At 34.0% G+C, this 25,852-nt stretch overlaps 1 protein-coding gene, 1 long non-coding RNA gene and 1 other non-coding gene across 5 annotated transcripts; all 3 read left to right on the top strand.

Annotated features, from left to right (window-relative positions):
- The first annotated feature begins 6,047 nt into the window (after nucleotides 1-6,047).
- Nucleotides 6,048-7,489, top strand: LOC141706055 (uncharacterized). Its single transcript, XM_074508889.1, has 2 exons — nucleotides 6,048-6,391; nucleotides 6,714-7,489. The coding sequence occupies exons 1-2, from the start codon at nucleotides 6,052-6,054 to the stop codon at nucleotides 7,226-7,228; spliced, it is 855 nt and encodes a 284-aa protein (XP_074364990.1). The 5' UTR covers nucleotides 6,048-6,051; the 3' UTR covers nucleotides 7,229-7,489.
- Nucleotides 7,490-9,468: 1,979 nt separating this feature from the next.
- LOC141707757 (uncharacterized) lies at nucleotides 9,469-12,160 on the top strand. Of its 3 annotated transcripts, XR_012569150.1 has the most exons (5): nucleotides 9,580-9,864; nucleotides 9,964-10,019; nucleotides 10,110-10,205; nucleotides 10,605-10,704; nucleotides 10,814-12,160. It is a non-coding gene; the product is annotated as an uncharacterized LOC141707757 (long non-coding RNA). The 3 variants fall into 3 exon arrangements; XR_012569148.1 differs by lacking the exons at nucleotides 9,580-9,864; nucleotides 9,964-10,019 and adding an exon at nucleotides 9,469-9,567; XR_012569149.1 differs by lacking the exon at nucleotides 9,964-10,019 and having other exon boundaries at nucleotides 9,586-9,864.
- A 5,815-nt stretch (nucleotides 12,161-17,975) lies between these two features.
- Nucleotides 17,976-18,082, top strand: LOC141709598 (small nucleolar RNA R71). The gene has a single exon (XR_012570164.1). It is a non-coding gene; the product is annotated as a small nucleolar RNA R71 (small nucleolar RNA).
- Nucleotides 18,083-25,852: the final 7,770 nt, after the last annotated feature.

The raw sequence follows: 25,852 nt of genomic DNA, 5'->3' as shown, positions 1-25,852 counted from the left end.
GGTGACTGTTGGACAAACTTAGTATTTTAGACTAAGTTGTGAATCATTTTGAGACTCTATATGAGTGAGACACATTATGTGTTAGTGATGTGTATTTATTGGAACGTATTCTTCTCTTCGAGGGGATTCCAACGCATATTAACACGCTCAAAATGAGTAAAAGGTGAATGAGAACTGATATTCCAAAATTTTACCTTTTAATATGAAAAGTGGTTTTGTACCACATCGAGAGTAGCACAAACCTATTCCTTAGTTTTTCTTATAAATACCATGTACCACATCGAAAAGAAAAACAAGTCCTTTCAAGCCTCTTTTTATAAATAGAGTCTTAGGGCACCAGTTTTATTAAGTCAAGGAAATAAGAGTCATCTCTTTCATTCTTGGTCTCTTTAGTCTTAAATTTTTCCAATATTTCGGTGATAGTTCTCGGGCTCAGTTCAAGTTCGCTGAGAGTATATTCGATCTATCGATTATACTAGTATCTCGTTTTATCCTGGGAAGCAGGTCGCTAAACACGGATGGTGCGGGGCGAAACTGCTTTAAGGAGACAGTTTTCTGGACTCGAGATTAAATCCAATCTCTGTTTGTTTTCTCAAACCCTTCTCCTAATTTAATTGTTAATTCTTATATGCTTATGTGATTTAAGAATTAGCAATGTTCTTATGAATTAGTTATATATTCAATATATATATAATAATGTCTTTATCGTACATGATTGATAACAATCTTAAAGCAGTTTTCTTCAATTTTCATACTTTCTTGTGAGTAGACGCAAAGGTCAATTTGATTGTTTAAATTAAATTTATTTATGGGTATATGAGTGGCCATTATTTGCCTCATTAATTAAATTAAATTTAGTGCGTTAATTTCTTTGATCACTTGTTGCCATGTGCTTGAAATTAATATAAATTTGATTTTAAGTGGTGCTTTGTTTAAGCATAACAGGTACGAGGCAAAAGTAAGCACAAAGTTGTTGGATAATTGGTTTCTTATAAGGCTATTGATGCTTTAATGGTTATTGATTTATGATCAACTTATATTCAAGTGGACATATTTGGTGACATCTCTCTCAGGTTGATCATTATAAATTGGTAGATTAAACCCAAATTTATAATTCGTCCATGTTTTCGCTATTAATGGATAGCTTATTATGTTTTGTTAACATGGTGATTGATTTCTTAATTCTGAATTGATTTTGGAATTATTAGTACACTGATACAAGAATCGTATATGCTATAGTTTACATGCGTGTTTGCAAGTTCATAACATGATATTGCTATGCAATTAAATGATATGGCTACATAAATGTGACCCTTCATGATGGAACTTGATTATTTGGTGATTAATTTTTTAATCATTGTTGAGTGATGATAAGGCATCAATTATTATTGTTTAATCTTTAATAATGGAGTTATATCACAAATTTGTAATACTGGATAGAATGCAGTAACATGTTTGTTGTTAAATAATGTGACGAGGTGGGCAGCTGAAGTGAACCAGATTTACAATTGCTCAGGATTCTCCACATTAAAAAAACCTAATGGGCCTGGAGTACAGGTTATGGGTCGGCACATAAATTATATTTTTCTGGTTGGATTTTTCCTCCAGTTAAATAGTAATTTCACGTGTTGGTGTCGGTCTGCTGCGGCAGTGACACACGAGCCTATTATAGTGATCCATATGATACTTAATACGGCGAATATTGATCTCAGTAGTTACGCTGAACTTCGGAGAGAATCCGAAAAGTTGTTAACCCTAACGCATCAGTTGATCAAGGATCACTGAATGTGGGGTTATTGAAGATTTATATTCTTCCTTGGGCCTTTTATGGTTGTACCAGTAGGTGAGCCAGAAATGTAGGTTCGTGTGAACCATGTAAATATTTTAGAGAAATTCGGTAATTGAATTTTTAATGATAAGAACCACGGGAAGTTCTTTAAACATGATATTAAAATCTTATAGGTTTTAATGAATGACGTAAAACCTGCTCAGATGAGAGGTAGTGACACGATACGTGTTTACTGTCTGGTTTGATAGTAAAACATTTATCACTCGTACTCGTAGTCGAGTCAATATTGAAGCTAAATAGAGAGATGTGTGCTCTATAAACTCAAGGGCAAATCCAACTTAATACAGATAATTAAGATGGTAGTGAATAAATTTGATGATGAATAATCACCGGGCAAATTCTGTTTGCAACGTGAATATTCATGAGGTCGTTGCACCTTACTCGCATTAAATAAATGGAGTAGATGCAGGCTTGAGTTGCGCTCTGAGAAAGATGCAAAACGATTGTGATCAGCTCAGACTATCACTGAATTTGAGGATATTAGTTACGAAGGGCTAATCGTTCCTTAAACATGATACCACAGAAGGAAATAATTAAATTTCCTATTAGTTTTGGAATATTTTCTGACATTCTGTAAAATATTAAAATTGTGGGGGTATCTAAAATAGAAAATTATTGAATTTTCTATGAATAGTGGAATGTAATGAAACATTCTTGAAAATAATTGAAATGTGGGGGTATCTCGAAACTTGATACCAATACCTCTGTTGGTAGCATGAGATCCAAAATCAATTGAGATATTTTGGATGGATACATAGACAATGGTTGAGTCTAATAATATCCGATATATGAATCTAATTTTTGAGATTCGTAAGAATACTATTACAGAGTTTAGGAATGCTTATGCGATAAGCTAGTAGATCCTAGTAGATCTGTAATTAAAAGTCATCTAAATGAACTTACGAGTTATTGGATGAATGTGATGATGAACCTGCAGAGAGCAAAAGACTTGGATAATTGCTAGTCCCGATTGTCTTGATAATTTGCTTGAAGGTGAACTCGTAAATTTAATAGAAGCAATGCGCTTCTCGTATAATTTCTTGATAAGTGAATATATCAAGAGAAAATTTGACTATTACTAAGAGTCAATAAATCAAGATTTTCTAGCACGTGTACTAGAAAATGGATTGTGCATGTTCTCTCTATGTCCTTTGTGGGGGAAAGGATATTAAGAAATAGAGAGAGTGGTTCTGTTTGACAGAATCTTGTTTAAAAAATATATAGATCTTCTTACGAGATAGAAGCATTAGGACCCAAATGAATTTTTAAATTGGAAAAATATATCTGGGTCTGAAGGAAGTATAAGGTCAGACTGATACAAAAATATTACAGTCGAAAGTGATGACCTTATATAATTTATGAAATATTCTCGAGTTTTGAGAATAATGTTCATTAAGATGATACTAAAATTATCGTATTGTGAAATTTAAAAGTGCATCAATGAACATTGAGATGGTCTTTCTAAATAGATATTTGGAGAAATATCTATTTACGTGAACCCGAGAGTTGCTCTAGATAAAGCAAGAGTAGAAAATCTGTATTTTCGGTGATCATGTTGAGTGAAACAACATTGACACGAAATAATGGCATATTAAATTTGATATTGCTATGATAAGCAATGGCTTCAAATAAATGACATGGTTGCCATTTTGAGGACGCTCAAAATTGGTTGCTATGTGAATAAGGATTGCCAGTTTAAGGACGCTTAAACTCGGTAATGATGCAAACTGAAATTGCTGGTTTTTTGGGACGCTAAAAGCTGGTAATATCAATAACAAGTGAAGCCTTAAGTAATAACTAGTAAAGTTATTTCATAAATGTGAAATATGTCAATATGAGATGTCAAACTGATTCAAAATCAGAGAATTGACAAGCGTGCATGTGTTATTTACACATGATATGCAAGTCATAATTGATTGCATGTGAGTGATCTGATCATTACGAGAAGTAATGACAAGAGGATCATCTCTGAAAATCTTGATGAGATTGAAAAGTTTTATTTGAAGATTACAATCTTCGTGACTTTAAAAGTTTTAGATGATACATGTCACATGTTGGTGATGTGAATTTTGAAGAGATCAACGAAGCTAAAGTTGTCATAGCTGGAATGGATTTATATTTATCCAAGCGTAGATGAACAAGGATCTCTCAAGAAGGATTGCAAGTCTGTTGTACTTTTTAAAATTGTACAAAATTAGACATAGGCTATACAGTTGGTAAACTGGGTAGATGCACGAGTACAATGGAAATTGGTCACTTGGAAGTGATTGCAATGAGATTTAAGGTGTATGATATGTGCTCGTGAGCTTGGACTGCAATACGAAAGATATCTAATTGTACTATGTGAATATAGTATGTAAATTAGATATTTGACTTTAAGAACTTAAAAGTCATTCGAGAATACATTTCACACTTAGCAGTCGTGTCATGGAAATCCTAAACTTAGCTCGATTCATGATGGAATACGAGTCTGGTGCATAAAATAAATGCAGTTAAAAGGCTGAGTAGCCACTTTGTAAGGATATTCCTAAATGACAAGGAAAATGTGTCTTCAATATGCATATATCGTGTAATCAATATGCAAATTGGGAGATCACATTATTGTGTATGAAATGGTATGTCTCACATCTATGATGAGGACATAATACCATTAAACAACTATTCTCAACGAGAATTATCATGATTGACTATGTAAAGTCAAATGATAATGTTTGGATCCACTGACCAGATGGTTAAACTGAGTGAATCTGTTTAAGACAAGGGAATCTAGTTAGACCGAGAGATAGTTGTCAAATCATCGAGAGGAATGAGCCTTGCCTATTGCTTAACGGCGTCATGGTGGACACCCAACCTTGCTGACTGGAGATCCCAAGAACTTGGTTCAATGGGACAACTAAATCATGATGACTAAATCACTGTGGGGGTAACCCCTGGCCTATTTCTATGATGATGAAACAGTGAGACCCGTAAGGTACGAGGTTAAGCTTTATGCTTTTAATGATCTTTGACGAATACAAGGATTTCAAGTTTGAATACATAATATTCGGTTGAGTAAACGCGGGTTACTCTATAAGATAAAGATCACCTATGTAAGAGAGAAGTATGGCCGCTTCAAAGGAGAATTGCGAGGCACAATTCTTTAGAAACTCTTGCAGAACCAGGACGATGTTCCAGGGCCAAAATGGACATAATCATGAGAACTAAATGAGTCAGGAAAGATATAGTGATGAGTATGTCATCGTTTACACAAACGGTCGAACAGTTCAAGGACATCGCGTCATACTGTCTACCAGTAAAGTCGATATACTTATTCGAGCGAAGGTTCAAGGAGCATTCTCTACCTATCGTATGCTATATCTGACCGCCGGAACTATCACCAAGTCAAGCTCCGCGTCTGTCTGTCTATGTGGTGTCTATGTGGTGCGTGCTACTGGACCATCAATCTCATTTGTGGGGGATTGTTGGACAAACTTAGTATTTTAGACTAAGTTGTGAATCATTTTGAGACTCTATATGAGTGAGACACATTATGTGTTAGTGGTGTGTATTTATTGGAACGTATTCTTCTCTTCGAGGGGATTTCAACGCATATTAACACGCTCAAAATGAGTAAAAGGTGAATGAGAACTGATATTCCAAAATTTTACCTTTTAATATGAAAAGTGGTTTTGTACCACATCGAGAGTAACACAAACCTATTCCTTAGTTTTTCTTATAAATACCATGTACCACATCGAAAAGAAAAACAAGTCCTTTCAAGCCTCTTTTTATAAATAGAGTCTTAGGGCACCAGTTTTATTAAGTCAAGGAAATAAGAGTCATCTCTTTCATTCTTGGTCTCTTTAGTCTTAAATTTTTCCAATATTTCGGTGATAGTTCTCGGGCTCAGTTCAAGTTCGCTGAGAGTATATTCGATCTATCGATTATACTAGTATCTCGTTTTATCCTGGGAAGCAGGTCGCTAAACACGGATGGTGCGGGGCGAAACTGCTTTAAGGAGACAGTTTTCTGGACTCGAGATTAAATCCAATCTCTGTTTGTTTTCTCAAACCCTTCTCCTAATTTAATTGTTAATTCTTATATGCTTATGTGATTTAAGAATTAGCAATGTTCTTATAAATTAGTTATATATTCAATATATATATAATAATGTCTTTATCGTACATGATTGATAACAGTGACTGTCATCCATAAAAGAAACAATGGCCAATAAGTCAAACAAGGTCTCTGACCACTTGGTGACATGGTCTGAACTGGAAGGGAAAGTGGTACTTATAACCGGTGCATCATCAGGTTTTGGCTGGGACTTCAGCGTTAACCTGGCTAAGGCTGGCTGCAAGATCATCGCAGCTGCTCGACGACTGGATCGACTCGAAACCCTTTGCAACCTCATCAATAAATCCAGCTCCTCAAATACTCCTCTAGCTGTGCCTCTAGAACTTGATATCAGTGCTGACCCATTAGTCATTGAAGCAGCTGTACAGAAAGCTTGGACAGTCTTTGGCTATATTGATGTTTTAATTAACAATGCAGGAATCCGAGGTAACACACACGTAATTAATTAAGCAACAATTAGACCTACTATTTGATGGATCTTTCTAATGTATGCTTAAGAGCACATATTAATCACTAACTGATATGAGTTTGACTTATCTTTATTGGTGAAATTGATGTGCATGCGGGGTCAATCAACATTTTATGATAAGAAAATTAATCAAAATTTGACAACTAAACTTTTAATGTGTGTCATTGGGTACAAACTAGAAAAACCTTTATTTGATTTCATTACATAAATATATGGCCGAATAAGATCAGCTGGTACACATAAAGTACAATCAACTTTGTTGAATGTAATAAACTGCAGGTACCACGAGTAGAACACTAAAATTAAGCAACGAAGAATGGAACAAAGTGTTGAAGATAAATCTAGAAGGAACTTGGTTATGTTCAAAATATGTAGGTACACGTATGAGAGACGCTGGTAGAGGAGGATCCATTATCAACATTTCAAGCATATATGGACTAAACAGGGTTCAAGGCATTGGAAGTGTTGCCTACAGTTCGTCTAAAGCAGCCATGCACAGCTTGACCACGGTTATGGCACTTGAATTTGGGATACACAATATCAAGGTGAATGCAATAGTGCCATCAGTATTCAGATCAGAAATTACTTGGGGACTTTACCAAAAAGCATGGCTCCGACGTGTTTTAGACAAACTCACTCCGCAACCATTTTTTTACGATGCTACAGTGGACCCATCATTGACAGAATTGATCCGGTACTTGATCCACGACTCAACAAAATATGTTACCGGCAATATCTTTATTGTTGACGGTGGCACTAGTCTTGCTGGTGTTCCTATCTGGTCTTCACTCTAATTAATCTTTCGGTTTCTTTCGTCTTGCCACTATTTAAATTTATAGTTGATGTACTATTTCTATTTCATTGTAATATATCGCATGTGTGCCTTCAAAGTTTTCACAAGTGCTTCAGAACTCATAAAAACACTCTTTTTCTTTGTACCGTGCTCTCACAGACGGACACCCTCAAATTCTGAAGCTTTGTGTAACTTGCATTCAAATAAAAAGGTTTCTTACTGCTATGTCAGTCCCGGTACAATAACTGATTTATGAATATAATATCCCATTTGTAATTATATTTACTAATATATATGTCATTTTTTAATTTTTGTATAATTTTAGATTAACTACGATTAATTTCACAATTTTACACTTTTCAGTGACATGTATGACCTTGGATTATTGTTGTGCAATGGGCATTATACCTGATTCCTTGCTAACCGATGACAACACCGTATTAATTTTTCTATTCAATTAACAAACTTGTTGGCGAAAGAGAAGAAGTCTATGTTTTTAACAAACTTCAACTTCCATATTATTCTTCACCTATCGACCTCTTATTAGCATTATTTATTATCAAAAAATTGTTAAAACAAATAACCATGTTAACAAATGTTGTACATGAAGTTAGAAGACAAAAACTTTGTAGAAAGGAAGTCACCGGATAAAATGATTTGTATTGATCAATACAATCTAATCTTTAATCAAAGTTAGTCCGTGAACTCTATAAACATAATTCTTTTTTGACTATTATCATCAAATCAATTAAAAAGAGAATAGAATTAATAAATTAAAAATATTATTTCCTTAGAATGAAAAATATAGAATATATTTATATATTTTTCTCGAAAAGAACACACGTGATATAAATATTTGGATAAGTGATTTCAGGTGATGTTTTAAAACCTAACTTTCATAGGGATATTCTGGTCATATATACTAGATAAATTTATTTTTTATAATTTAAAAATATTAATATGAGTTAAACGTGAGTTAAAAACTAATCATAAAATATATTTATAATTATTAAAATAAAAGAGACATAATAATATTTAATTTGGGACATATTATATAAATTATCATAAAAATTTGTCCCCTAACAAATCAATATATATGATAAATCATGAATCCACATTTGAATATACCTTTTACAACAACTATCTTAGTATTTGTTATCTAATTAAAAAATGCCACTGAAATATTCCAAAACAGAATTACAGGTTTTTTAATTCTCTTAGAGCAACTCCAAAAGTTTGGTCCAAATTTGGACCGAACCTCGGTTCAAATTTGGACCAAATTTCGGTTCAAATTTGGACCAAACCGCTCTCCAACTCCAATAATTTAATCTAAATTTCGGTCCAAATCTCAAAATGTTTATTTAATTATTTTAAGGTCTTATAATAATAAATATATTATTTTTGTATGATGTAAGATATTATCTTTATATTTTTTTATTATTATTAATTACTTGTTTTATTTTAAAATTGTTAATAAATGAATAATAGAATTCTAATTAAACTTCAAATATATATGAAAAATAGTAAACACATTTAGTTATAATTTTTACAATAAAACCGTTAATAAAACATTACATTCAAATAAGAAAAATACAAATATTAATTAAAGCTTAAAATATCGTTAACTAATACTAATTCTTGGAATTAGTATATTCTTCCCACAAATGCTCAATTAGTGCATCTCGAAGCGCAATATGAGCCTCCTTATTTCTAATTTGAATTCAAGAAATGCAATGATATTTATTTCTCGAAGCGCAATATTAAAATATCATAATTTGAATTCAAGAAATGCAATGATATTTATTTAATTACGTTTAAATATTTTTTATTTAAATTATTATTTAAATAAATAATAATAATATCATAATATCGGTTAATTACATTTATAAATGCCCGAAATCAAAACTTTATGTAATAAATTAAAAGAAATACATTAAAAACTATTATTTTAATCTCGGTCCAAATTTGGACCGATGAATAGCCGACGACACTATTTATCGGTCCAAATTTGGACCGAGATTTAGGTCAGTATTGGGTGAATTTGGACCGAAGTTTGTCCAAATTTGGATCTTTAGGTCACTCTTGGAGTTGGCAGAGAAATTTAGGCCGGTACTATTTATCAGTCCAAATTTGGATCGAGATTTAGGCCACTGTTGGGTGAATTTGGACCGAAATCGGTCCAAATTTGGACCTTTAGGTCACTCTTGGAGTTAGCCTTCCAGAGTTCACTACTCAAATATGATTGGGTCAACAGTCGTCTCTTTCAGACAGCATATGTGTATATGGCTTTACTCCATTTTTGTTAATATTTTTTTCTTCTGGTATGACCAATATACTCGAGTAAGCACAAACATACACACCTTTCTCTGTACATACATACAGCACTTTCATAATTAAGCTAAACACTCTCCATGTACTCAAAATTCAAAATTGAAGATAAGATTAATTCAAATTTGAATTCTATGCTTATCATATAGATTGAAATATATTGGGTCCATTTTATATTCTACTTATTACATCATCTATATCTAACAATAGTGTTATTTTGAATTTGGAGATTTAGAGACATATAGATAGAGATACGTATTTGACCTTTGTTGTTTTGATTCAACATCACAGATAGATCTAATGAAAGAGGTATTTTATTGCATCAAATTTTTGTGATATTTTAAGTCTGCAAGTGTTTTTCCATTTCTTATAGATGTTTGTAATTAATTAATTGTTATTTGAATTTAGGCTACTTATCATCATCTAAGACTTTGATAATTTTAGCTCATTTCGCTTCAATTTGGGTACAATTACTCACTAAATTAAATTTGAATGTTTTGATAAATTTTTCTTTTATGTTTGTATTTTAAAGTTATATGTGTTTATTAATGCAGATTCCAATTGTAAGAAAAAACCTAGGACTGAATCTTCTAACAAAGGGAATGATGTTTCTTGCAACGAGACAATTATGTCTCCTTCCTCTTCTTTTGGTATGTTTTATAATGTGTTCCTGTGTTGTTATTTTCTTTAGATGATTATGACTCTTCTGTAGTATCGCAATATCTTGGAGCGTGTTTTTGTTTTAGAGATAGATTTGTTTGTTAATGCAGTAACTAATGACAATAAAAAATATAGGTCCGAATCTTTTAACAAAGAGAATGATGTTTGTTGCAATCAGACAATTAGGTACTGACATATGCTGAAATTTCTTCGATATGATTAATGTAACTGTTTGATGAAATTTCTGAGAGACTTTTAGGATGATTATTCTATGATACTCTGAAAATCTCATGTATTTGACATTTGTGTTTGATATGATATGTTGTTGGCTCATAGATTTAACCAGCATTCAATTTTTTATAAGTAATTAATCATCGTGATCATTTCAGGAGCAATTACATTATTGGTCATGATTCTGAAAGATTTTCATCCACGGCTAACAAGCAACCAAATGACTAGATGCACTTTCCTTTTTGCATTTGATTGGATGTAAGAGTTTGTTAACTTGTGGGATTTGGATATATGCATAAATTTTTGAGCCATTGTTGACTCAAAAGAGTAGAGTTTTCTCTGAACATAATTAACATTGACATTGTAGGTATGACGATACTTACCCAGAAGCTGACAAGAAAGAGTACATTAATCATATCGAAGAAATTGTAAATTGGATGGGATGTTAACCGTTTAAGGTTACTCTTTGATACACCTATATTGTAAGGTCCCGTAAGAGGGTTATATTAAGTTAGAAGGGGGATTGAATAACTTAATTACCAATTTAAAAATTATCATGGCATTTTAAAATAATTTATCACTTTTTAAAACTTTACTGAGTAGTTATGCACTTTATATGTGCGGAAAATAAAGTACAATGAAAGAAAATACCAAACGACGATTTTATCTTGGTTCGCAATGGCGCAACCTCTTATAGATTCGCTCACCCTTACGTTCAGTCCTCGAGCTCCTCTCCGGACTCGGGATTTTCCCTTATAATAAACTCGCTTCTTTAGTAGGCGGAGAAGCCTTTACACCCTTACAAATATTTGTCTTGGTGCGTAACACACGGGTTACCACCTCAAAATAAATGTAATACCTATACAAACTCCCCGCTATTTTTCAAAGTTGATCTAGAACCCTTGTATAGACTTGGCTTCCTTAATTTTTGTCGATCTTGGATCTTAGTGATCCGGTCTTGGGTCTTTTCTCTTCTTCACGGTGCAAATACTACTAACTCCCCATTAGTACGTATAGGATTTGGGTCTTAGAACGAGAATCAGCTCACGTCACTTTACCTCAATATAAAACTAATAAGACAATCCACAAAATAAAACGTATAGAGAAAAGATGGGTGGAACTAGTATGTTACGGTATTAGCCCACAAGATAATATAATATTCAAATAAGAATATTAAATATTAACTATGTATACTTGACTTGAGATATAGAATAATATATCAAGTATGCTTTCGATTATTCCGTCTTTGTAGAATATATGTTTATCGAAGTAATATAAGAAGTCTTTTATATATATAAGCAATATATCTTATGATTTCTTTAGTATTCTTCTTATTTCGATTATGTATTTATAGATCGAAGAATACTTTAGTTACAATCTCGGAATTATAACTATTGTTAGGAATACGTTGTGAACTTGATGATAAGTTAAGCAAAACACCTTAGTAGATTTAACTTAGTGAAAATTTGTAGCTCTCGACGGATGATCTAACATAGTCCCGACGAATGAACTTTATAGTCCCGACGGATGACAATTTGACATCCATCGAGAGTGTAGCTTATTTAAAAAATAAGTATTGTAGCTCATTTCTGCAAACAACATGTTTTAGTCTGGTAGATTATGTAGGGTCCTCTAAGTCATGTTGACAACTAGATTGATATGCAGAATAGGTTGACTAATTGTAAATATGAGATGTCTTGTAATTCTGTATAAGTGAAATAGAGTCAAGTGGCAGATAGACTCCTGACGGATGATCTACAAGACTCCCGACGGATGATCAACAAAGCTCCCGACGGATGACCAACATAGTCCCGACGGATGATCAAATTCAAAATAGCTGTTGACAGTGACAACACAGTCACATGCGTTGGGTGTTTGTAAAAGGAATATGGCAGCCTGTTAAGCAGGATTTTGAGAACAAAGAAGCATTACCATTTTCATGCAAATATGAAGATATTCAAAGATGCTGGAATAGAGTAGTGAAGCAGCATGAAGTTAGACTAGATATATTTTGTTTTATTATCTTGTCTTACTATCATGTAACTTGGTGATATATAAACTAAGAGTAGCAAGTAGAACATTTTTAACTAAGCAAATACATTTTTCAGAGAAACAGATAAGGCTATACTTGTAAGAATTTCTCTGTAGTTTTTTGTTCAACTTGTAAATCAGCTGTGAGCTATTCAAAGCTTCACAGAGTTCTCAAACTGATATATATATAGGAAATTTCTATGGAGACCACTTTTTCATCGGAGACCTTGGAGACCACATATGTTCTGCAATCAAAATACTTTAAAATATATTATTTTATGAAGTATGTTTCACAAGTATCACTAATTCATTAAAATTGTTGAAGATCATTTAAGTTTAATAAGTAAAATTTGAATGTTCTGCAAGTTAAACAAATGTTCTGCAAACTTAACATGTTTTGTAGAATAAAATTTTTTTGTAATGTTTTACATGCGGTACATATATGATATTCAAGATTTTGAATAAAATAAGGATCTTTATAAAGCATGATTCGCAAAATAATATGTTTTGCAATGTTTTTTTGCAATATTTTGCTTGTAGAACATAAGTGGTCTCCAAGGTCTCCAAAAAAAAAGTGGTCTTCATAGAACTTAACTCTATATATATATATATATATGGTGGATACATTCAAATCCACCATAAAGTTTTAAAGCTTGTGTTTTATTACCTAGTGCTTTGATTTCAATTATCTTTCTATTTCGCACTTTAGCAAATCAAACACTGTTATATGTATTAAGTTAGAACATTTTTAAAATCAAGAAAAGGAGCCAGAATTACATTCAACCCCCCTTCTGTAATTCTTGTTGTATTGTTAGGGAATAATAATTGGTATCAGAGCAAGCTCTTGAATTACAAAGAGTTTAAATATCACAACAAACAACAAGATGAACAAAAAGGATGTTGGAGTTAAAATTCCATTTCTGGACAAAGACAACTATCACCACTGGAAGGTGAAGATGCACTTACATCTTCTTTCTCAAGATGAGGCTTATGTGGACTGCATAGAGAGAGTTCCTCATGTACCAAGAAGAGCTATAACTGGCAATGAACCATCTATTCCAAAATCTAGGCATGAATGGTCAGATCCTGACAATGAGCAAGTCAGGAAGGATAAGAAAGCCATGAACATATTATTCAATTGAGTTGATGGTGACATATTTGATAACATCATTAACTATAAAATAGCCAAAGAGGTTTGGGACACAATCCAGATTATTTGTAATGGTACTGAGCAAGTAAGGGAGAACAAGATGCAGCTCATAATTCAGCAATATGAGCATTTCCACTGTGAAGATAGTGAGTCACTCACTGATATATTTAGTAGTTTTCAAAAGCTACTAAATGCTCTAAAGACTCTAACCTCAAGTTCCTTAGATCTCTCCCAAAGGAGTGGAAGCCAATGATAGTCTCATTGAGAAATTCACAAGATTACAAGGAGTTTACCTTGGAGAGATTGTATGGCATCCGAAAAACCTATGAGCTTAAAATAGAGCAAGATGAAAGAATGGAGAAAGGAAGGAAGAAAGGAGGCTCCATAACACTGGTTGCTGAGTTAGAAAAGGAGAAAGAGATGAAGGTAGAAGCTGTTGAGTCTACTTCAAAGGTCTGTGAAAGCAAGGGTAAAGGGCTGGTAGCTGAAAATGAAGATCAGTTGATCCAAGATGACATGGATGAAATTGATAAATATCTAGCATTCTTATCCAGGAGATTTTCCAAGCTCAAATTCAAGAAGAATTTTGGAGTAGCCAAGCCAAATAGAAACATGGTTGATAAATCAAAATTTAAGTATTTCAAATGTGGCTTGGCGGGTCATTTTGCCAGTGAATGTAGAAAGTCTGATTCCATAAAAAGAAGTTTGAGCCTATTGATTATAAATAGAAATACTTTGAGTTACTCAAACAAAAGGAAAGTTCTTTAATCACACAGGAGAATGACTGGGCTGCAGATGAACAGGATGAAGATGAAGAAACAAGCTATGTCAATCTAGCCCTAATGGTCAAATCTGATGAAATAGAGACAAGTTCTTCAAGCAATCAGGGAAACAGAAAGAATCTTTGGTATCTGGATAGTGGTTGCTCAAGGCACATGACTGGAGATTCTACCCTACTCACTAAGTTCAAGGAAAGAGCTGGACCAAGTATTACTTTTTGAGATGACAGCAAGGGTTATACTGTAGGATATGGCTTGATTTCAAAAGAAAATGTCATCATTGAAGAGGTTGCCCTAGTGGATGGACTCAAACATAATCTCTTGAGTATCAGCCAGCTTTATGATAAGGACAATTCAATCACTTTCAATTCAGAAGCCTGTGTTGTAACAAACAAAAAGAGTAATAAAGTGGTTCTCAATGGAGTGAGAAAAAGAAATGTGTACCTAGCTGACTTCAACTCATCAAATGCAGAATCAGTAACTTGTCTTCTCAGTAAAGCAAGTCAAGATGAAAGTTGGATATGGCACAAGAAGCTGTCCCATCTAAACTTCAAGACCATGAATGAGCTTGTCAAGAAAGAATTGGTTAGTGGTATTCCTCAAGTGGAGTTTACTAAGGATGGATTGTGTGATGCCTGCCAAAAAGGAAAGCAGATTAAAGCATCATTCAGAAAGAAGCTTGATTCAACAATTGAAGAACTTTTACAACTGTTGCACATAGATTTGTTTGGACCAGTTAATTTATTGTCTATCTCAAGGAAAAGATTTTGCCTAGTAATTGTAGATGATTTCTCAAAGTTCTCTTGGACATATTTTCTGAAATCCAAAGATGAAGCTAGTGAAATCATCATCAATCACATAAGGCAAGTCAATAATCATCCTGACTTCAAAGTGAGAAGAATCAGGACTGACAATGGAACTGAGTTCAAGAACTCTGTGATGAGATCATTTTGTGAAGAGAATGGAATTATGCATGAATTTTATGCAGCTAGAACTCCTCAACAAAATGGAGTAGTGGAAAGGAAAAACAGATCTCTAATTGAAGCTGCAAGGACAATGCTTGAAGAATCAAAGTTACCAATATATTTTTGGCTGAAGCTGTGAATATTGCATGCTACACTTAGAATATTTCTTTGGTTAATCAAGCCAAATGCATGACTCCTTATCAGTTGTTCAAGAATAGGAAGCCAACTCTAAATTTCTTACATGTCTTTGGCTGTAAATGCTACATTCTAAGAAATCAAACTGACCAACATGGAAAGTTTGATGCCAAAGTAGATGAAGGAATCTTTGTTGGATATGCTGTTGGAAAAGCATATAGAGTCTACAATCTAAGAACCAACATTGTTATGGAATCAGTACATGTTGTGTTTGATGATAAAGAGATTAAAGGACTGCAAGATGGAGATTTCCATGAAAGTCTCAAATTTAATAATGTTGAGATGGTTAGTGATGACAGTGATGATGAAAGTGATCAAGAAACAGTGGCTAAGGATAATATAGAAAAATCTACAACTACTGAAGCACGTAATTCAACATCTGTCGAGTTACAGAATGCCTCATCCGTCTGTAGACAATCAGCTTCATCCGTCGAGATACAAAGTGCATCATCTGTCCGAACAATGAGAGAAACTGAGAGTCAAAACAGATCACCTACAGATAGTACCCCTTCCTAAAATCAAAGATTCACAAACTCAGGGTGAGTTTCTCAAAATCAAAACCCAGTCACACATCAAGATAACAATGAGGCCTCTTCATCTAGAGCTAGCTAATCTACCACAACAGAGAAAATGGACTAAAGATCACCCTTTTGAGCTTATTATTGGTGATGCATCTTCTAGAGTTCAAACAAGGAAAATAACTCAAGAAGAGTGTCTATATAGCAGCTTCCTTTCTAAGGACGAACCAAAGAAGGTAGAAGAAGCTTTGTTGGATCCTGATTGGATTTTATCTATACAGGAGGAGCTAAACCAATTTGAAAGGAACAAGGTGTGGAAGCTGGTACCCAAACCTAAAGAAAAGAATCCAATTGACACCAAGTTGGTATTCAGAAATAAGATGGATGAAAATGGCATAGTAATCAGGAAAAACCTAGACTAGTTGCTAAAGGATACTATCAACAAGAAGGAATAGATTTTTGATGAAACTTTTGCTCCTGTTGCAAGACTTGAGGCCATCAGAATTTTCTTAGCCTATGCAGCCCATGCCAACTTCAAAGTCTATTAAATGGATGTCAAAAATGCCTTTTTGAATGGAGATTTGGAGGAGGAAGTCTATGTCAGTCAGCCTCCTGGTTTTGAAGATCCAAATTTTCCAAAATATGTCTACTATCTTCTGAAAGCACTTTATGGATTGAAGCAAGCACCTAGAGCCTGGTATGACACTTTATCAAAGTTTCTTTTAGAAAATCATCTCACAAGAGGTACTGTTGATAAACTTTATTCTTTAGAAATGTTAATGGCTCTAGTATACTTGTTCAAATTTATGTAGACGATATTATATTTGGCTCTACAGATGAAAAACTTTGTAAAAAGTTTGCTAAATTGATGCAAAGTAAGTATGAAATGAGCATGATGAGAGAACTAACTTATTTTCTTGGTTTACAAGTTAAGCAAGTTAGTGATGGAATATTTATTAGTCAAACCAAATATATTTATGATCTTTTAAAGAAGTTTTATCTAATGGATTGCACATCTGCAAAAACTCCCATGGCCACTGCAACTAAACTTGAATTAAACACTACTGAAAAGTCTGTGGATATTTCAAGCTATAGGGGCATGGTTGGCTCACTTCTGTACTTAACAACTATTAAGCCAGATATAATGTTTGCTACCTGTCTTTGTGCTATATTTCAGGCTGATCCTAGGGAATCTCATTTAGTAGCTATTAAGAGAATTTTCAGATTTCTCAAGGGAACACCAAAACTTGGCATTTGGTACCCTAGATATTCTAGTTTTGATCTAACTGGTTATTCAGATGCAGATTATGCAGGTTGTAAAATTGATAGAAAAAGTACAACATGAACCTGTCAATTTTTAGGAAACAAGCTTATGTCCTGGTTCAGTAAAAAGCAGAATTCAGTTTATACTTCTACAGCTGAAGCTGAATATATTGTTGCTGGTAGTTGCTGTGCACAGATTTTATGGATGAAAACCAATTGTTGGACTACGTCTGGAACTGGTTGCTACGATCTTTGAAAGTTTCTCACAAAATGAGCTGATTCACTAGATATAGCGAATTGTTCCGTCGTATGTGAACCTGCACACAGCTCACAAACTCTGGTTATCTGATTAACACCATAGTTAGCCAAAGACTCAATCTTCATAGACAACTGCTTTAGTTGAGCAGTGATAGTCGTAGTTGTATCCACTTGGAGAACTCCTGCTACCTTGCCATGTGGCAATCTCTGAGTTGGATACTGATATTCATTAGCAACCATCAGTTCAATTAGATCATAAGCTTCCTCAGAGCTCTTTGCCCATAATGCTCCACATGATGCCGAATCGAGCATGGGTCTTGACTATGCTCCCAAACCATTATAGAAGTAATTGATGATCATCCAATCAGGCATTCCATTATGAGGACACTTCCTAAATATCTCCTTGTAGCGCTCCCAAGCTTCACATAGAGATTCTTTCGTTTGCTGCGCAAATTAAGTAATAGCAATTCTGATTGTAGTTGTCTTGGCCATAGGGAAGAATTTAGTGAGAAAATTTTGAACAAGATCTTCGCAAGTAGCAATTGAACTAGCTGGTAGAGAGTGTAACCAACTCTTATACTTTTCCATCAGGGAGAATGGGAACCGTCTCAGTTTCACCGCATCCTCAGACACACCATTGAACCTGAAGGTGTCGCATATCTCTATGAAATCCCTAATGTGCGTATTGGGATCTTCCGTTGGAGAACCCCCAAACTGGACTGAATTCTGTACCATCTGAATTATGCCAGGCTTGATCTCAAAGGTACTAGCTGTGATAGCTGACCTAACAATGCTAGATTGAATGTCATTGATCTTGGGTTGAGAAAAATCCATCAAGACTTTCGTTGGTGCTGCTGGATCTCCCATTATAATGAGTACCTGAAACACAACAAGTAAACTGTGAAAGTAAAAGAGTCTGAGTCAGTGAACTTTAACGATCATTGATGATAAGAACATTAACTAAAATTTAACATCGAGTCCCCAGCAGCGGCGCCAAAAACTTGTTAGGGCGAAAACACGCGCTAAAATTACACACAAGTATACGCGTTTGCAAGTAGTATAAGATATAAATCAGATTCGTACCCACGGAGACTATTTTTAGTTAACTTAAGATTATGCACCTATGCAACAATGGTATGACTATTGATCAATGCTAAGACAATAACAAGTTGAGATGTTTATAACTAAGATTAAACTAACATGCAATTAACTAAGAGATTAAAAGTGATTGAATTAACTATATGAGACAAACATGGGATTCTAACTTCATTACTACTTTATTCAAAGTCATTATTCTTAACCTTAGCATGTGATGGTGATGACAACTAATCAGATAACACGAAACTAGTAAATGCCAACTTTCGTTGCACGAATACCCTACAACCAGACATCCACAAAAGAGATAGAAGCTGAATAGACACCAATTATGTTGAGACCCTATATGTCTATAGAATTTGACAACATAAAGGTTTAATGTGCAAGTTATCTATCTTGATTACACAGGGAAATAAGATGGTTAAAATTACCTACGAACCATGCATAATAAATATATTAACCTATGGTAGCATGGCAAGTTCTAAATCTCTATATTCACTGTCGCTTCAATAGAGATTAACACGATATCTTATATGTTAGCTATGCACATAAGTCGAATAAGCACAACCAATTCTAGGATATCGATCAATCACCACACACCAAGATACTGAAAAAAATTAACTATAGAAATCCATAAGTAAATCCGTTAGAACCCCACAATAACGATTAGTTCATAATCGAACTCATCATCATCATGGGTTCCAATGAAAACATGATATTAAACAATATAAGAGTACTAGGGTTCAAGAACAAATCAAAAATACGCATCTGAAGTACAACTATAATGAAGAATATAAAAGTCTTCTTCTCCGTAGCCGTCTTATGCTCTCTAGGTCTTCTTATTGTTCTCTCTGGTCTCCTTATTCTTAAAACGTCTTTTTATTGATATATATAGGCTCCAGGATGACCAGACCCTTAATATCTTCAATTTATACTAAAATCAGGATTCTGGGGAAAAAATCGGGGCGGGGCGGCCGCGCTGATTGCGGGGCGGCCACACTGTTTTGGCAGAAAGTCAACGCGGGCGCAATGGTTTTGGGGGCGGCCGCGCCTGACTTCTGGACTTTTCTGCAGTTTCTTCTTTTGGCCGTATCTTGAGTTATACTCGTCAAAATTAGGCGATTCAACTACCCACGCGAAGCTAACGAGATTTTCTACAACTTTAGAATGGCTTTGACTTCAGTTTCTTGGATCTTTTTAGTATATTTCCTTGAAAAGCTCCTTTCTTCATTTAATTGATGTCTGAAATGTAATAACACAAAAACATATAAAAAATACCAACAACTTGAGTCCAAAACACCAACTTAAGCTTATAATGAAGTGTTCAAAGTAGATATAAAATCCACTTATCAGCAACCTCGTTGCGAATATAAAAACATATCACGGAGCCGGATCCCTCAGATTTTTGAGTGAGTCTTTTAGTCCCCATCGAAAGGAGGATCTTAAATTTGAAAGTGGGTTTTGAGATCCGCACTAACTTTTAAAATCATTTTGAAGACTTGAAAACGTTTGAAGTAAGGATGATTTAATAAATTAAATCAGTTCCAAAATATTAAAAAAATATCTGAATATTATTCTTTAAATAATTCCAATAAAGAATAACTTTTATAAAATAAATGAAGTAAAAGGTTTGAAACTAATACTTCAAATGAATAATAATTAACAAAAAATATACTTACAGGAAAATTTTTATTTGAATAATCGAAAATAATATTTGATTATTACTCAAAAGTATCGAATAAACCTTATCTGATTAATAGTTATAGAAAATTATACATATATATATATACCCGAGGACATCATCTTCTGGTTTAGGAAAGTTATTCAATTTTGAGTCCCTATACTAAGGGTATACGCAAATTGTTACAACCGGCATTTCTGCGTGATATTAATTGTAAATTTAGTACAACTTTAAAAGCCGAATGCCAATATATGCAACTATTGTATGCTTGTGTGAATGAGAACTCTGCGTCTTAAATTTTCGTTATGTGGTATATGAATTTTCAAAGCAAAAGTTTATTTATTTCTTTCATTTTTGATTTATAAGGAATATTTTAAACCTTGAATAAATTTCTCTTTAAAAGTTTTTTTGTTCACAAATTTCAAAAGTAGTTTTATAAAATTTCTAAAAATCCAAATTATTTTATGGTATAAATTTTATAATTTTTGAACTTGTGTTTTATTTTACAAAAATAAATCTTTATAAATTTTAATTGTTATAATTAGCAAATTACATAGTTGTCCTTGCATGCAAATCCTTTCTATTCAATCCAAAAGGGCTAAAGAGACAATTACCACCCCACTAACTCTTATTTTTCTAGCCAAATTCCTCATTTACCCTTGCATGCAAAATGATCCAAGTATAAGTGGAAGGGTAGTCATGTCAATTCCTATTCCCACTCACATTTGTCAAAACAAAAACCATAAAACAAGTAAAAGATATGATCATTTCACACATCACCCACACCACACTCTTTCTTCTCTCCCTCCTCTCTCTCACTCTCGGCTCCTACCCCCTCACTCTCGGCTTTTCAGCCGAAACCACCCCCTCCCCATTTTCTTTCTTTCTCAATCAAGTTCCCACCTCCTACACAAGTAAATTTTACTTCCCATACCATGATCACATATATTTCAAAGAGTTTTGAGTAGAAAGTTTAAGTTTTAAGGTTGCATGTTAAGGTTTTAGTTGAAACTCAAAGTACAACCTTGATTCTAGTGAGTTTAAGGTTATTTTTGAGAGGACTACAAGGAATGGTAAAGTGCCAAGTCTTGAGAAGGAAACTCTTGATGTTAAATGGCCATTCCCTTCCATTTCATTCGGTCATGACCATAGGGGAGCCGAATGAATGGTTCTTGAGACCATTTTTGTTGCTTTGTTCAATTTTTGCATGTTTATGTGATAATGGCTTGAATTTTGTAGTAAAAATTTGATGAAACTCCTTGCATGCTAAGTGATCATCTAGATATAGCTCATGCTAGGCTTGAATGTAAATTTCTTGGTAAAACATATTTAGAAAATATGTTATTTGGCTTGCAAAACTCGAAGACATGCATGCATATGGATTTCACTTAGAATGTTATAAGATTTTGATCATTTGGAAAGATTTTATTAGTAAGCTTTAATTTCAGTAGGAATAATGTGTTAATATTGATTAATGCTTCTTGATGCATGGTAATAAGTCGTGTATATCTTTTATAAAATGCATAACTTGTTGTTTCAAAAACTTGATGATTTGTGAGTTGTGAAATGTGGTTTCTTTTGTTTTTCCATGATTGCACCTTAGGTAAGGATGATCTCCACCAAGATTATTTTGAGCATAAGGGAGTTATTTTAGTAGATCACCATGTTTAAGTCTTGGTTTGGGTATTGGGTTGTTGGTGGTTGAGTTTGTCAAGTCAAAACCTTGGAGAAAGGAGAGTTATAATTTCTGCAGAAAATCAGTTTAGTACCCTGAGGTTTAGAGTGAGTTTTGATCATGTCATTGATGTGCACTTTGAGGTCCAAGCCACCAGAAGTTAGTATTGGGAGTATATAAAAGGTTTTAGGTGTTGGTTGGAGGATTGCATGTCATTTGGTTAGGTGCACAAGTAGAATAACAAAATCTGTCCAGCAGGGGACAGTTTTGTTGCAACTTAGAAATATGGAGATTTGACCATGTCATGGGTAGGCCCTCATTAGGCCCTGTTGGGCCTTAGTTAGAGGGAGTGTCAGAGAAGTTTTTCCAACCATAGTTCATAGGATATGAGTTAGAACCATGTGTCACAAGTTAATTCAAGTTAGGGTGTTTTCTGCCCAGGAAAACAGGGGAACCATGGACTTTGAGCTTAGGCCCAAGAAGGCCCAAGCCAGGCCCTTGATCCACATCAAGTTTGGGAGATGCCCTTAGGTCAGGAGAGTCTTGTGTAAGAGTTTTTAAGGAAAACCTATAGTTTAAGGGTGTCAAATGCACTCAAGAAACCATAGATGTCATTCTGAAATTTGCACCAGTGAACACTTTCACTCATCGCATAGTTTTAGAACACTTAGGAGTGAGGTCTTGGTTAACCACCATAGTTGTAAGATAGTATAAGGTCAGTAGAATAAAAGGCACAAGTGAGGGTCAATAGGTCTTGGATAGTTTAGTAAAGGCACATCGAGTTAGGAAGCCAAAATTAGAAGACTTTGTCTAGTTTAGCGACCAAGTGACTTAAGTTGGGGGATCGAGATCATCCAAGCCTAGTGTTGCATTATGGTGTATATGGTGTTATTTGGTATTAATATATGATATGTGATTATGTGGCTATGTGTGTGCAATTATAAATTAAAGGTGAATATAAATTAAGTGCATATAGGCCTAAGTGCCATCCGTGTTTAAATTCGGGTTGTAAATAGGTTAAGTTGGTGCGAATATATTATAATGAGGATTATTATTATTTATGTAGGATCTCGAGACGAGGGAAAACTTGCCATAAAGGTCGAGTGAAGCTCCAGTTGCTCCTACCAGTCAGACCAGACCAGCCTTTCTCAAGGCAAGTGATTCAACTTGTCCTTCATATTTACTGCTAATAGTTCATACATTGCTGCAAATATCCTGTGTCATTTGATATATTAAATCAAGCGTATCTTATGTTTATCTTTGAATTATATAAAAATGCCATGAACCCTCGAGTACGTATTGCAAAGTGGTCTTATCATGATAGTATATTAAAGTAATTCGAATGCCAGGATAAAAGAAAGGGTAGTTATAACTCTTGGTTGATTCTCTTGATTAACATGCTGATGATTCTTAAGTATTGAAATCTCATCCTGATACTTGAACCCCTATAGAACATTACCTTGAATCCTAAAAGCCAGATACTTATCAAAGTGATTCCTCATTGATTGATACCCCTCTTTCTTATCCTGAAGCTTGACAATTCTGATATATCCTGAGTTAAAGATCATTTCTGCATACCTTAACACCCTTAGTATTCATGAAGCTTATCTTCTTGATGATCCAGCACTTGAACCTTGATGAGAAACCATTGCTTTAAGCCCAATTTGGCATTACCCTTTATAATATCCAATAGCCTCACTAAATTCCCTTGTCCAATTTTGATATATGAAAACCATTCAGTTACTTTAATAGAGTATAGTTTTGTGAATCATGGCCCTGAGATTCAGTATCATATTTCCCGTGTTTCGAGTTGATCTATAATCCCTTGATAAAAAAAAATATTTACTGTAAAAAAGATTTTGTTATAAATCGGCATCAGTTTTTGAAATAAATAAAATGTGGGTTTTCATTCCCAAAGGGGGATAAATGTTTTCTTTGAATAGTGGATCTGGACTGAGACGCGAGTCCTTTCCACACTTATATTAGGCTTAAAAGTTGCCTAGGGATTCCCATTAATGTTTTAGAACCCAGCGAGGTTCGGGATTACTTCGCGGCTGATCACTGGCTCTAATCCGTAGCGTCATAAAATAATTTTGATTAAGATATGATTTTTTTTTAAATTTGTTTTGATACCAACAAAATGATGCCATCACCCAAAGTTTTATCTCTCATTATCATTGGTCATGTCCTCCCATTGACATTCTTTAATATATATCTCTCGATTTATGTTTTGTATCGTTTAGCACTTGTTGAGAATTTGGCTCACTCCTTGCTTTACCCTGATATTACAGCTAGCAGTTATGGTTAGATTCAAGCAGACTGCCCGTAAGACCTGTGATGCTGATGCCTATGTTCGAGCTCAGGTAGAATAAGTGATAGTAGTTTGTGTGAGGACTCGATATTTAAAATCAGTTGTAATAGATGGTAGTGTTGGGCTGTTCCAAACCCTAAACCGCAAGATCTTGGATTTGGGTATGTTTATTTATTATTAAATGTTGTAATAGTTATATTTAATTTGCTGTTTAAGTTGGGGTGTGACACAAATAATGCCTATCTCTAGTATAGGTATTATGCAACTTATACGCAATTGGATTGATAATGAAATAACAAGATTTCAAAACAGGCATGTATATATATATATTATATTGACATGTTTCCCAACATATACATGCAATAATATATCGCAAAATTTGCTAATAACAATCATGTACTTATTACAAGATAATGCATATATATAACATCACAACAGTTATACGGGTATAAAATTTGCCAGAGCGATATGGGGTGGAAATGGGTCTGGGATGAGTTCGGTAACTTATATATAACACATAATCTGAAATTAATCCCCGGTCGCTTAAGAAACTAGACTTTATCCATTTATACCCTAACGCTCGCTTCTACGCTTAGGGATTTACATTAGTCACTCGAGTACCCTCGGCTCCACCATATTTATAAAATTAATCATTAAATATTTTAAGGAGACACTTTCGCGAGGGCTTTATCAACTGTCCAATATACTTTACATAATTGTTTTGTATTCTAATTAGTCTTTTAAGGGCCTTAAATAAGGTCTCAAAGTTATGCAAGCGGTTAGGGTTCATTCGCAAAATGTCATTACTTAAAATGGTCGTTTCTTCTAAATCGTAAATTGGATCTAAGCGAACCACATATCAAAAAGAAGCTTACAACATGATCTATCTAAACATGGAAATAGTGAAGTTTTTATAATGAGTTTTATGTTCTGAAAGTTATGCACAAACAATTTAAAGGAAAATGGGCATTATGACGGCTACGTTTACGTGATTTCCAAATTTTACCAATCAATCCACAACTTCAAGATCTTACTTAATCAATACTAACCAAGTCAAAACTTTCAAGATCATCACTTATTCCAATCACTAATAATAGATCAATCAACAACATCACTTAAACAACCATAACTAACCATATAAACATGAATCATGCTTCTCATCACTAATTGTAACACCCCCAATTCCGGGGTCAGGAATCTGGGTCGTCACACCATCCTTCAATCATGTATAACCTGTATTAATTCAATAATCTAACAGACCCGAATCTCACGTACACACACACAAGTTATAGCCTTAGAAACGATGTACACAATGTAATCTTCTTTTATTGCAACTCAAATGTACTTTACAGGATCTTAACAATTATTCATAACCTCTACATGAAGTTATAATAATTACTACTAACATCTTATACCTATCTGAATACTCTGGTCCACCTGAGACAGAGCTGTAAGGGATTCTCCCCATAATATCAATTGACTAAG

Source organism: Apium graveolens, chromosome 2 (assembly GCF_009905375.1).
Source record: "Apium graveolens cultivar Ventura chromosome 2, ASM990537v1, whole genome shotgun sequence".
In the NCBI taxonomy this organism is placed as follows: Eukaryota; Viridiplantae; Streptophyta; class Magnoliopsida; order Apiales; family Apiaceae; genus Apium; species Apium graveolens.
Note: the sequence above shows the minus strand (reverse complement) of the source record. Positions and strands in the feature narration are given on the sequence as shown.

What these genes read in the sequence shown, in the direction of transcription:
- LOC141706055 (XM_074508889.1), top strand. Translation starts at nt 6,052, where the DNA reads ATGGCCAATAAGTCAAACAAGGTCTCTGACCACTTGGTGACATGGTCT. An exon ending in TAACAATGCAGGAATCCGAG is followed by an intron (nt 6,392 to 6,713) that starts GTAACACACACG and finishes AATAAACTGCAG; the next exon opens with GTACCACGAGTAGAACACTA.